Source organism: Arvicola amphibius, chromosome 1 (assembly GCF_903992535.2).
Source record: "Arvicola amphibius chromosome 1, mArvAmp1.2, whole genome shotgun sequence".
Classification (NCBI taxonomy): Eukaryota; Metazoa; Chordata; class Mammalia; order Rodentia; family Cricetidae; genus Arvicola; species Arvicola amphibius.
In genome coordinates, this window is record NC_052047.1 from 64,818,627 (window position 1) to 64,832,793 (window position 14,167).

At 56.3% G+C, this 14,167-nt stretch overlaps 1 protein-coding gene across 3 annotated transcripts in view; it reads right to left on the reverse strand.

The window, feature by feature from the left end:
- Positions 1–288: 288 nt before the first annotated feature.
- Dok7 (docking protein 7) overlaps positions 289–14,167 on the reverse strand; it is a 32,885-nt gene continuing 19,006 nt past the window's right edge. For 2 of the 3 annotated variants that reach the window (XM_038309550.1, XM_038309549.1), the window contains 3 exons: positions 13,123–13,242; positions 10,369–10,488; positions 7,820–8,562 (listed from right to left, as the gene is read on the reverse strand). In XM_038309550.1, the coding sequence (XP_038165478.1) occupies positions 7,820–8,562; positions 10,369–10,488; positions 13,123–13,242 (983 nt within the window). Of the gene's footprint in view, positions 420–725; positions 879–4,114; positions 4,158–7,819; positions 8,563–10,368; positions 10,489–13,122; positions 13,243–14,167 lie in introns of those variants that run through there. The other variant, XM_038309548.1, reaches the window with a different exon arrangement.

A 14,167-nucleotide genomic window follows, 5' to 3' on the forward strand; every position in this document is an offset into this window, starting at 1 on the left:
CCCGGATGGCAGAGAGGCGGCTGCTACGTGGCTTTCACACATTGGAATAAGCTGTTACGGTATGGAGCCAGAACCTCTGACCACTCATTCCAACACACAAACCTCACCACAGCCTCCACTGCAGCAGGAGGCCAAGATTCAACGTCAATCACTGACAACCAGAGTACACAGACAGGCCAGAGCCCCCAGCCACAGAGGCCATTATCCACAAAAGGGGATGGCCTGCCTGGCCACATCAGACGATCCAGCTGGCTAGGTGCCCAGCCAGCCCCACCCTGAGCTACAGCTTCAGGGCCCTTTCTTCCGCTGCTCCAACTCTGGCAATCGTTCCTCCCGAGTCTGCGCATGCCGGACCCCCACACGATGTGCTGTCTCTGTAGCGGTGATGTCAATCTGGGCATAGCGGGAGGAGCTGGCCCCTGAAAGCAACACACAGTGAGTGGATGGAGCAGGAATAGCTCCCAGCCCAGCTGCCTCTGGCCTAACCTACAGGTGCCTCAGGTGATGGAGCCAATGGGCACTCTGATCCATCCCCACTCCCACCCACCCCAGTAATCATGTCAGGAGACCTGGGTGGCAGCTCGGGGGGCAGGGGCTGAGGTCTTGGCTGTTTAGAAAGGTCATCTGCAGGCTAGAAGGATCCCTAGCCAGGGCTGACGTGCCTGAGGCTCAGGCCCAAAGCTAAGGTCACAACTCACCTATGAGGCTTCCCTGTGGGAGCTCACCTCGCACACTCCCACTGGCCCCTGGGAACTCCAGGCCCAAGTAGTGCAGCTGCAGTCGGGAGGTGGGGCTGACGGGGATGTTCACATACGTGGGCATCTCACCGCGTGGTCGTTCCAGCCTTGGGCTGTCAGCAGCCGTGGGCCCTGGAGATCCTGTGGAGAGAGGGCCTCTGAGTCCCTGAGATGTAGTTGAGAGCTGTACAGTCACCACTCATCAAAGAACTTCCCCTCCCTTCACGGCCCAGGCCCATCCTCCCACCTTCTGCCTCACCTTGGAGACCCTCCTCAGTTCTGTTTCTCATTTGATCCTAGGACTCACACACTACCCCCTCCCTGGTCTAGGCATTCACTCCCACAGGCCCCACAAGGCCTGTTCTCTGTCCTGTCAAGCCTCCTCTTACATCCTCCCAGGCACCCGCCAGTGCAACGCCTAGTCTCCTGCCTCTCCAGGGCCAGCGGATCCCTGCTGTCTCTGTCTGACCCTCTTCTTTGTCCTGGTTCTTCCACCTGCTGCTGCTGGAGTAATCTTCCCTAGCGTGGGTAATTCCCACCGGGACCCATCTGCTGATCATAGCCAACATCTCTATCTGTGTTCCCAGCAAAGCAGGCATTCGCTCCCTCCAGGACACCTCAACACTCGGAATTTTCTTCTAAGAATCCATCCTTTGCCCTTGTTCCACATCCTAGCAGTTGAATACCAGTGTGTGCAAAGCCAACGGTGTTAGCTGCCAAGGGACCCTCCATGCCCAGCATTTGGAACTCATGGTAGACTCATCCCAGCCCCTCCTGTGCAGGCCCAGGGACCCGACACACAGTTGGCGAAGTCTAGACCTTTCTCCAGAGGCACCCTCACAATTCTGTCCCCAGGGGGTGGGAACAATCACATAGAATGGGACAAAAAGTACTGTTTCGGAGTGACAGGCAAGGGCAGTCATTCCTCAGTCCTCTATTCCAAATGCAAGCAGACTAGACACAGACAGGCTGGTGAAGTCCTTGTCCCATTGAATATGCCAAGCCCCACAGAATCCAGTTCATGGCTCGGGCTCCAGTTGGGGGCATTGAGAGCCCCACAGGTAAGCTTGTTTCTGCACCCCATATGCAGAGAGAGGCCTGGCTCTGCCTGTGTGCCTCAGGATCCCGACCACTCAGCCACTTTCCTGACACAGCTCCATCTGAAAGTGTCAGTCAGCACCTCTCCCCCACTCCTGCCACCAATATGGCTAGTATAGAATGTGATAATTCTCTCTTCACGAAGAGACCAAGGCAGAGAGACCCCAAGTGCCCAAGTCACCCATCCATCAGTCAGTACCTCCAGATGAGACCCCAGGGTTGTGGGGCATCCACCTCTGACTAGTCACTGAAGCAAGTGAGCAGTTCTGTCCCCATCCCCCAGATGTGGGGACCCCACGGCAAACCCTCTACTACACAGGACATGTCCTTGCAGGTCTTAAGACCCTTGTACTGACAAGGCTATGGCGAGGTCCAGCAGCTGCCCAGGGCCAAGTGGGACACCCATCTGCTGGCCTCAAATCAGGGAGCTGGCTTTGCTTGCTCCCAGAACATCCTGTCTTAGCCCTTGGCAAGCCAACGCAGGCTCAGGGCTTTCAATCCCCAGAAAATCTCTGATCTGAAGCAAAGGATTTCTGAGATTCTGATGCATTTGTAGCACAGAAAATCGATCATAGCAGAAGAAAACCTCCCCAAGGAGGCTTAACCAGCAGGGTGGAGGGAGAGCTAGTGCCAGCCTGCACTGCCTGGCCAGGCAGGTAGGCAGAGTCCACACAGGCCTTCCCAGGGTTGAGTTAGCAGTCTGGAGAAGGGGCATGGCTAAGGGAAGGTGGAGAGGGATGGGTGAGTCAGGGCTGGGGTCTGGGGTCTGGAGACTAGAGATGCCAGCCCTCAGCACTGAACCTTTGAAGGCCAAAGAGGGAGAGCTGGGGCTGGGCTCTGTGTCTTAGTGGGTTTGAACATGTTCCCTGAGTCTGGATACTCTGTTTGGGCTTGGATTCATCTTTTCCAAGATTGTTTGGACAGTTGACGAGGAACAGGGAAGAGCTGCAGAAACCTGAAGTCTAAACTCTGGGACATAGATGAAAAGTTCCAAACCAAACAACTCTGGCCAAAGTCAAAGGCCAGAGGGGTGCTGTCGAAACTCCATGAGGTGCCTCGTCTTTAGCTAAACTCACCATCCTCCCAAGTGGACATGACCAGTTGGTCAGGAAGGTGTGGGTTCACTATGTCCCATGTCCTTCCTGGTGCTCTAATTCAGTTTTGGCTTTGGCAGCATCGTTTTGAGACTCAAATACTTAACAAAACAGACACCAGGACATTATTGCCTGACGTTCCCTCCTGCAGCTGCAGGCTGATTACCACCCTACTATAACCGGGTCCACGGCAAACTCACACAACCCTCATCAGCATCAGGGTCCTACTTCCTACGCCATCCAACCCTTGCCCTCAGGGCAAGAGGGCCCTGTCCTCAAGTGGTACCTTCTCCATCTCTGTCTCTTTGGTGCCGAGGTGTGGTATCCACTATATCAAAGTGAAATACTGGCATCCCTGGTGAGATGGTCGTAGAGGGAGATGCCTAAACAGTGAGGACCACCCCTGCTATGCCACGATATCAGGGAGGACCCTGGACCTCAGGCTCCACATGGACTCAGTATCCAGGCTGAGCATCCCAGACAGAAAACCCCAGCAACAGATGTTGGCCAGTGTGCTGACCCTGCCTGCCTGTGGCCCCACCCACTGCTTTCTCCTTGGATCTGATTGGACTTTATCTTACCTACAGGGCTTGGCCCTCCAAAGGCACAACTCACCTCTGAAAAAAGACCCAGGGATTACAGTACCCACGCATGAGGAGACAAGAAGAAAGGTACCCTGGCCGCCAGCCACCTGGCTCAAGGTCAGGCCACACAGGGCCTATAGCCTCTCCTAGCCCTCCCAGGTTGGGTCAGCACCCTCCAGCCTTCAATCGCTGGCAGCCAGGCTTCTTCCAAGAAGTTTCCCCCGTTTGCTGAGTACTCTGGCAATCCCATCCTCCCACAAACCTGTCCTGAAGAGCGGGAACCCCCTGCATCCAATGCTCCCTTGTCTATTCGCTATCTGGGACACACTCAGGGATGGGGCCAACCCCCTCAAACTTGACTCCTGAGCTACAGATTATGGTCCAGCTGTCTACTGACCACTCCTAGACAAGCCACTCAGTCATGCCCTAGAACCACACACCTGCCCTTAGCTCAACACCTCACCCTGCTCACCTGTTCCAGGTTCCCCAAATGCCACTGTCACCCCACTGCCTACATCCTTCCCATCCAACAGGGCTACCCCTTCACTCTAAACCTTCATCCCTGCACTGTGAGTGCTGGGTTTCAAAGCCAAATGCTTACCTGGATATGCCACAGTGAGTCCAGTGGGTGACGAAGCCGTGACCTAGACCAAAGACAGCAGGAGTTAGTGTATACATCGCACTCGTCCTTTGCCCTGACCCCTGAACCCCAAGAAATGGAATGGTAACTCCAAAAATGACATAGGTCTGAAGGTCTGGACAACCCATAGCCTGGAGGACACGGCTTTATCCTCCAGACTCTTTTGTTCTTAGACCCCATAGCCCTGACCACCCAAACAACGGTTTGCCATGACAGTCCAGGAGACAGCTGAGGCCAGGGGTGTTCTTAGAAAGTTTACAAACAAGGGTCTCCAGACTACTCCCTTCTAGCTTGAAGTTCAGCTGGACTCCAAGGGTCCCCAGATTGCTCCTCATCCATTCTCATGGCTCAGCTAGACCCTACTGCCCATGACCTGAGCAGCCCATGATTGCTGAACAAGGTTACATGGCCCATAGTGACCACAGTGCTACGCTCTGGCTCTGGCACGCTGTCCCATACCTTACAGAGCCCTCCTGGGAGCCCACCGGTGAGACAAACAGCCACCCAACCCCAGAATGAGTCCTGGACCTATGCTTCAAGTGGAGCTGGACCAGAGAGTAGATGGAACATGAGCAGAAACAGCTTAGGGTAGCTGCGTGGGCAGGTGGAGGAGGATGAAGGCCACAGCCAGGCACATTTGCTATCTCATGCACAGACCTCCCCACTCCAGCTGGAAAAAAGTGGAGGCTGAACCGCCCAGGGCTCCACACATCCCCAGCACCTGTTGTAACAGGGCTGGTCCTGAGCAAGAAACAGAGTCCCGCCATCCCAGCGACTCTGAAGGAGCAATGTGGTAGTGGGGCCTCATGGGGGCGGGGGCAGAAAAGGGAACATGACACCCAGCACTGTTCAGGTCAGCCTTGAGAGTGACAGTCCCATGCCCAGGGTACAGGCAGGGACACCCTGAGTAGACCATGCAGGTCTGACCGCATCAGCATTTGTAACAGAGCCCTGAGCAGCCTTGGGGACTCAAGCAGATATAAAGCAGCCCCCCAAAACAAGAGTTGGACATCCTAGAGCCAACCATATGCAGGTCTCTGAGGGTGTACTTTGTCACTAAGCAAGAGGCCACATCCTCAACAGCCTCCACAAAAGGCTCATGGGTGGGGCATGGCTACAGGATCAACATGAGACCCTAGGCAAGGGTGGACCACGTAGGACAATAAAGCACATGATCAGCTTAGGCCCTTGGGTGGGCTGTGTGTGGGACCAGTGACTACCATCTGCAGGCCCCTGACCTGAGGAGAAGCCCCCATCCTATTAGCCACCCCATCTCTCGAAGAGGAGTCATGGCTGGGGACCCTGGTTCCACATAGGGTCCTAATCACTGACAACTTTGCAAACTGCTAGGGCTTCTAGTGTCTTGAGGGGACTGGCACAGGAGAAGAGCCTGGAATGGCCTTCCCCCTGAGACTTTCCACCCGATGTCCCCCTTCTCTCAGTGTGTTACGGAGCCCACAGGCCAACCCCCACCCACCCAGGTTCAGGGTCCAGGCCAGTTAGCCTCAGGTAGAGGGTGAACATCCAGGCTCCAACAGCATGGATTCAACCTTATCAGACCTGCCCACCTGGTCATCCCTCTGCCTGCTGCAGGGAGGACCCACAGGAGCAGAGAGAGCTAAGTAAGAGAACAAGGGTGTGGGAGCAGAGCAGTGCCTACCCCTCTGGCTGGCCATCTCACTGACTCCCTGGCCCTGGGAGCTTTCTCCGTCCTTCTGCGGAAAGAATGCGTGTCTCCCCTAGGAAAGAATGCGTGTCTCCCCTAGTGCTTACGTAGGATCTCATCAGACCCCGGGGCCAGCCCATGAGGTGAGGACGGTTACCCATCAATGGGGAAGGAAACTGAGGCTCACAGAGGTGTAGTGACTTTCAGGGTCACCCAGTCAGTGGGTAGTGATTGTGGCCAAGCCCCCAGAGCCTGCTCTTCCCTACACAGAAGCTTGGGTGAAGCCAGGCTCCCCAATTTCCAGAGAGATGCCAGCGAGGATGGAAACAGGCAGGCAGGCAGGGAGGCGCTGCTGCCTAGAGCTCTCTCTAACACAGAAGGAATGAGATGGGCGGGGCTGGGTTAGGGGTTGGGTGAGTCTGAGCTCAGAGCAGGCCTCGCATGGCATGGGGAGATGAAAACGCAGCACAGCACATGGGCAGCCCTGGGTCTGAGGCTGAACAACCACAGCTCACCTCAGTGTGATTTCCATAAGCCACACATGATACACACACTATAAGCTCCCCACCTCCCCCCCCCACACAGACACACACAGACACACAGACACCCGCACACAGACACACACACAGACACACAGACACACACACACACACACACCATGCCCTCAGCCCCAGGGCTATCCAAAGCCACTCATCCTCTTTCCCATGTCCACGACACCCAGACCTCAGGCTGAGGGCCAGGCCCCTGGAGTTTCCTCAGTCCTAGGCCTAGAAGGAAGGTTGGCCAAATGGAACAAGGCAAGACAGTAAGAAAAGACAACTTTATTTCCAGTCTGAGAATGTATTACAAATAGATTTTAAAAACGCAATAGGGCAACATGGATTGGCCGACGGTGCCAGGTACAGATGGAGGCATTTACAGGTGAGTTGGCGTGCCAGGTCAGGACTCAGGTGCCAATCAATAGAGGGACTCATAAAGGGTGGGCACAGCCACACCGACCTTCTGACACGGGGAAGCAGAGCCCCTCTGCTCCGTGCAAGGGAACACATAGCCTGGGGTGGGAGACACCCAAACACAGAGGCAGGGTGAACTGCAGGTAGGGCCAGAGCCCTCCAAAATGCCAGTGGAGCCCTGATTTCTTCCACCTGGTCCTGGCCACCAGCTTCCTGGTCCCAGCAAGAAGGCACAGGGGAACACTGCCGGGAGGTTCTGCAAGAAACCCTCCGGCAAACTGATCTCAGGCACCTGGGGAACACTCAACCTCTTGGTGGTGCCGTACACTCTGGCAACCAACTTCTCAGAGCCCTCTGGGAGCCTGGGAGCAGGCTCAAGTGCAGAGGGGGTCAAAGTCACAGACCCCTCAAGTCATGGAGCCTCCTGAGCGTCAGTTTCCTCCCCATGGGATGGGACACCGACCCCACCTGTGGGTGCTGCAAGATGACAGGCTAAGCAGATCATATCCAGACCGTGCCCAGTCTGTGGGCTGTGTATGCAGAGCTGCTGGCTCACAGAATTAGGGAGTCTAGAGCAGTTGCAGCAGATTTGATTTGGGGTAGGAAGTATGTCTGTATACTGCAGAAATGACCAAGAATGACAGCAGGTCGGTTATCCAGGAAGAGGGTAGTGGACCAGGCCAAGCCTCGTTGCCACTGAGAACTGACCCCAGCCAATGGAGATCTTTTGCCCCCGGCAGTCAAATACATGACAGGAGCCCATGGGCATAGCACCGCCATGCATGACGCACAAGGTAAGAAGACAGCGGGAGAAGCTGGACCATTGGCTCTCCTGACCCCAACCTGCCCACTGTCACTGGCATTCACAGCACCCACCTAGGGGAGGACAGCCCTGTGGTTGTCACCCTGCCCCTGAGGCCCTCGCTACAGGTCTGGCAGCTTCTTAAAACAGCACAGAGCGTCCCCTCTGCAAAGAGCCTAGGGCCCCTTCTCTCCTGTCTGGAGGGGCCATATCCAGCCCTTGGCGGCAGTGGCCAGCCTGCTATCTCAGGGAGGGGGCTTTACCTTGAGTCCGCCACAGACTGAACATGACAAAAGGAAAGCCGGAGGCGGCCCTGCATGGGGGCTGCCTGCTTCCCAGGGCTCGCCAGGGGATGGACTGGGCAGCGTGGCTTCACTGCCTGGGCCTTCTGTTGCCTGTCCCCGTCGTCGAGCTCCCAGGCAACTGGAGGGACACCCCATGGGTGGCTGACCACCCAAGTCCGTGGCCGAACTGTGGTCAGAGCTGCCTTGAGAGGCTGGGCTTGGGTCTCTGGGGGCCTGGCGCAGGCTTCGAGGCGTGTCATAGTGGTGTCGTAACGAGGTGGGCACCTGGTATTCGGCCACCCCAGGTGGGCAGGCACACAGTTTGGGCTCAGGTGCACCGGCTCCAGAAGGCAGGCTAAGTAGAGAACCAAACTCCTCTCCAGCCCGCCACACGTCCAGGCTGCTGCCAGCATAGGATGAGAAGCTGCCAGAGTAGGAGGAGTGGCTTCCTGTGGCGATGCCACTGTCAGAGGAACTCTGGCGGCCAACCTCCTGTAACTGTCGAGGCCGTAGTGGCTTGAGGGGTGGCCTTGAAGCGCCCAACATGGCTTCTCCTGGACCCTGGGCAGCCACCAGCCCTGGCCCTTCCTGTGATGTGCTGGCTGAGGACGAGGATTGTTCCGGCCATGCAGTGAGCCGGCTGCTGGCACTGACGTCTGAGTGGCTGGCCTCGGAGGAGGAACTGGATAGGCTTCGATCATCCCCTGAGACAAAGCAGAAAGTGAGGCTGCTGGGGGGGGGTCCAAGCAGGGGGTGTGGTCAGTGAATATGCTATGACAGTCCGCTTTTCCCCAAACCTGGGCGCTGGAGCAGCAGGTCAGGGTCTGCAAGGCAGCCTCTTCCTCATCCAGCCCCTGGCCCACTCTCAGTGCCGGCCTTTTGAGAGCCCCTATGCTTCCCCTCTCCTCCCCAGGCACTTCATCAGTCCCAGTCTGAGTCTCTCTACCTGGATTCCACCCTCACCTACATAGTCTCCCCCATCTCCCCCAGGCAGGCACCTGCCTCCAGCCCCTCCAAGCTGTGCATCTATGACCTAGATCCTGAGCTCCCTCCTCCTCTCCCGGTCCAACTCTTTGGACTACTACTCTAGCCCAGCCGAGACATGGGGCAGCCTATGCTCCCTCAGCATCCTGGGTGTGTTCACACCAGGCTGCCCCATCCAGCCTGTCTCTTCCTCTGACTCCATCACTGTGTTTTCCCCTCGTGGAACTGTGAGCTTCTAAAGACAAGAGCACGCCTGGGATTAACTCTTGTCCATCGTCCATCCATCCCATCCTGCCAGGGCTCTGCCTTGCTTCACTGTGTGCATGGAAAAAGCTCACACCATCTCTGTTCCTCCTCTCAGCTTGCCTGCCTTAACTTGCAGGGCTCCCTGAGCAGATACCAGAGGTGAACCCCCCCACCAAGGAGATAAGACAGCTTATTGCAACCTTGAGAGTCCCTGCTTCTAGAGGGAGAGACTGGGAGGGGGAGAGGGCCACTGTCCCGCTGTGGACCTCTAGGAACGGTGAGAGGCACCAGACAGTATTTCTCTGGCCAAGGAAGACCTGGTAAAGTCCACCTGCCAAGGCTTCCTTGCCAGGCTTCCAGGTTCGTCCACCAATGTTAGTCACCAATGTTACCATTGACAGTAGCTATAGAAGACCATTGGCTCCTGGGAGCCAGCTCAGGTGGCCCCTGAGCATTTTGTCAGAAAACAGACAAGAAAGCTAAATTGTAGAAGACTTGGGCCTTGCCCAGGCCACACAGCTAGTGGGTGAGAAGGAATTCAAAGTCAGGTCACACTTCCCATCACAATGTGGTTGGCGTCTAGTAAGTTTATAGGATAGTGAGTGGATGAGAGGAGAATAAATGAGTGAGTAAGAGAAAAAAGAAAGAATGAGTAGGAAGGGGAGCAATGAGTGGCTAAATGGATGGGTGACAAAGGAATGAATGAGCAGGAGGAAAGATGACTGGATGGATGGATGGATGGATGGATGGGTGGATGGGTGGATGGATGGGTGGGTGGGTGGGTGGATGGATGGATGGATGGGTGGATGATGGATGGGTGGGTGGATGGATAGATGGATGGATGGATGGATGGATGATGGATGGATAAGTGGGTGGATGGATGGGTGGCTGGCTGGCTGGATGGGTGGGTGGTTGGGTGGATGGGTGGCTGGGTGGGTAGATGGCTGGGTGGGTAGATGGCTGGGTGGGTGGGTGGATGGGTGGGTGGGTAGATGGCTGTGTGGGTAGATGGCTGGGTGGGTGGTTGGATGGGTGGGTGGGTGGATGGATGGATGAATGGATGGATGGGTGGGTGAGAGGGTGGGTGGGTGAAGAATGAGTGAACAAGAGGGAGAAGCATGCCTGAGGTAGATGGTAGCTACCTGCACAAGGCAGAAGGGTCGTGAGTGTGTACACAAGGAGACTCCATGCAGACAGACCACTGTCCGAGCTGAAGCGGAGTGGGGAGGCAAGTACTTAGCGGTCCCTGCAGCCGAGATAGAACTAACCACTGACTCTACCTCCACTGCCTGGCTGGCCAGAGTGTGAAAGCAGGCTAAGTCGCTTCTCCAGCTGCAGGGCTTCCAGCGCTTCCTGGGCAACACGCTCCTCTGAGGCTGAGGGCCCCCCAGGGCTCGGGTCTGTGCAGAGAAAAGGACCAGTGAGGCAGCAATCGCCCCTGCACCCCACCCCTGCACCCTACCCCTGCACCCCACTCCTTCACCATCCCTGCACCACCCCTGCACCCCATCCCTGCACCCCACCCCTGCACCCTACTCCTGCACCACCCCTGCACCACCCCTGCACCACACTCCTTCACCATCCCTGCACCCCACCCCTACACCACCAGGACACCTGGCAAGTCTAGAACCTTCAGAGCCAAGGCATCCTGTGCTAGCCTCTAGGAGGTCCAGCCCTGCCCTGCGCCTTGGCCCATCAAACACAGGCTACTCAGACCCCCTAGATACCCAGCTGAGGTTTCTCTCTGTGAACAAGCATCTATCCAGTCCATGTTCTTGTCCTTGTGGACATATCCCTGAACTTCACAGCTTCAGTCTCTGGCCCTGAAGTTGGTCCCCTATCTGTCCAGCATAGGTGCCTGTCTGTGCATAACCTCCAGCTCAGGTCCTTGTCCCCTAAGGATAGGCACACAACTGCCCAGCCTGGGTCCCCGTCCTTGTGACAATCCCCAGCCTCCCCAGGTATGAGTCTCTCCTTGCTGATAATGGGACCTCCTCAGGACCACACCTCCCCTCATCTAGAGAGGTCTGCCCAGCCCTAGCTCACCATACCCACTTCTCAGAGTGCCATTTTGGTCTGAATAAAATGTCTCCATGGACCTGTTACGCTTGGGTGGGATCTTTTCCTGGTCCCTCACTGTCTTCCACCTGTGAGCCATACCATTATAGGTGACAGAGCAGGAAGGTGGCCACCCTGTTCTCCCCAGGCACTCTCCTCTCCTGTCTTTGCTGGAGTGCTCATGCAAGGTCCTCCTTGCCCATATCCACACTGCCTATCTGAAGCCCTTGACAATGTCAACATTTGGCTGAGAGGTAGGCAGGCTGGAAGCAGTGGGGACCTGCTCATCTGGCCACCCCATTCTAGCTCACAGTATCCTCCCCTCCTTCCTTCAGAAATACCTTGGAGCACAGTGAGCCCCAGAAAGCCCAGGGGGGTTTCTATGATTGGCACCTTGTTGCCTGGGGCTTCCCCAGCTATGAATGTCAAGCCTCCAGCAATAGTGTCCCCCAATTAGAAAGGGCCACAAAAGCACCATGAATGCTATCCTCATAGCAGGAGTTCTCAGAATCCTCTATCTTCCTCTTCCCTCCTGCCCGCTTTGGGCTCTGGTCTTCATGTGGAGGACTGAGGCCTCAGTGGGTCTGACCCCAATGAGAGCCCACACAATAGCATACCAGCAAACCCAGAGAGTGGGGCACTGCTCAAATGTGTGCATTCTCGGAGCCCCTCAGGGCTGTGGGATTTTAATGTCATGCCATCCACAGGGTCCTTGTCCTCCCATAAGTCCTCCTCACATGGGTCAGTACTGTAGGACTCCACAATTGCCCTAGCTGGATGCTGACTCTGAACCATACAGTTGGCATGCCGGGGCGACCCAAGGCCCCATATACCCAAGCAGGACACCTAGGATACAGTGCTTGCAGACCCAGGCCCTGGCAGTGGCATTGTTTGAGCACACCCTGATGACCTGATTAAGACAGCTGTGGAACAGATCAGTGTGCCCCACCAGCCCAGCCCTATCTGGGGACAGCCCACTCCCTGCCTGGATTGGGGCACAACTCATTTCCAAGAGGAGCCTCCTATGTCATCCTCTGCCCAGTGTGGTGTCCAGTACTCCCTTCACCCAGAATCATTTAAAACAAGTAGGAGAGTGGATACCCCCTAAAGGCCAGGTACTGTTTCTGTGCGTACCAACAGCAGCACATACACCAGTGTGAGTTGGGGGATGCAAAAGCTCCAAGGAACCTCTAGAAATATGTGTCTTTGGGGGAAAACACAGTCCCCCCACACCCTGACACCCAGGTGGCCCACTGGCATTTCCCCCTCCACACTGTACATCTGCGACTGCAAGGTAGAAAACCACCAGCAGGGGGCACTGCAGGAGGGCTCAAACTACAGGGAAGGTTCCAGGCTCTCCTGCAGCTCTCTTGCCGGCTACTGGGGTGCAGGGGGCAGCAGATTAGGAGGGCCTGGTGTCCATGAGTTTGGCTCAGCATTTGAAACTGTGTTCTCTACCCTCACAAGATGGGTCCAAGGTGCCCTCAGCCACTTTGGGGATTAGAGGTTTAATAAGAGGCACGCTTAAGTGGGGCCCACCCTAAATACATCCTGAAACCCACACACATACCAGATAACCTCACAGAGTGGCTCTGAGCATTTGGCTCAGAGCCATGGTCCTGACCCCTAGCATCAGAGAAATAGCAACTGTCCACATGTCAGTGACCTGGAGCCAGGCTGTCTCTGCTCCATCTCCAGGGTCTTGGGCCACTTGCTGTTCAGCCTCAGCAACTGTGGCTCGCCTGGGTCAACCAGAAGGCCACAATGCTCCATGTCCATGAAGGAGGGGCAACTGCAGGAGAAGTCGACCCCCTTAGGAACCCCAGGCTACACTGGGGTGCTACTGTCCTAAGCCAGCGGGCTCTAGGGTTCTTAGTTGTGGAAGGGAGAGGGCAGGCCATATCACTAGACTGATGACACTGATTACCAGCCCCAGACCACCAAGGGCACCTCCCCTGCCACATTCCCACACACACCTGGGAGAACTGGCCGAAGCCCAAACGGGCCTTTGGTCGGGGAGATGCCTCGGACAATGCAGTCAAACAGAAAGCTGATCTGCTCTCCCTCAGCTGAGGACAAGAAGAAGACTCCAGCCCCTGCAGAAGAAGGACAGAGAGACACAGGGGTCAGCCAGCCCCAGCAGGGGTTGGAGAGACACCCAAAGCTGGTCTGGGGTTGGGGTGCAAGAAACCTGAGCAATCTCCAGCCCAAATCCAAGTGAATTTATACCTTCACGAAGCCACACTCTCGGGGCCCCAGACCCCACGCACCTCTTCTGCGGCCTAGGGAGCACATAAATGTGTCCTGAGGGTACTGAGTTGAGTGCCATCTCTTTAGCAATGCCTAGGAACTGACAGGGAAACATGTGCCAAAATGCCAGCTGGGTGTCCTTCCCAGACAGCATGGCGTGGCCTGAGAACAGCAGGCCCACATCTCACGAAGGCAACCTGTCCTGACTGTTCTGTACAAGACTACTCTCCTGAAAGGATGTTCAGCAACCCACTGCACACACCGCCTGTGGGGAGACACGCAGGCCAGGCCACCCTCTGCCCTCCAGGCTTCCCGAGGCTCTTCCCCAGCCTGTGCTAACAACAAGGGAGGCACTTCTGGGAGGTTTCCTTGGGTCTCTCAGTATGGCCAAGACCCTCACCCAGGGTTATGTCAAGTCACCTGTAGATGTTTGTCCCACTGTGGCACAGTGTGGTGTGCCCACACCACAAGTGATCAGCTGTCACTCTGACCAGTACATCGTCCCCACACACACTAAGAGTGACCTCTCCCTTGCTCGGAGGTCAAAGGGTAAAGACGAAGCCCTGAGGTAGCACCTGTGTCCCAGGGCTGACTCTGCCCCTCCTGCCCACTCAGCAGAAGGAAGGAATGGTCTGCAATCAGCACAGGGTCACTTGGGCAGAGGAACCACATAGGTGCTCAGAGCCTCTCTGCCCAGAGGAGCCCAGAGCAATGAGTCAGCAGGGAGGGCACCCCGAGGCCATCTGCCATCAGGCACCAGGCCGACCCTCC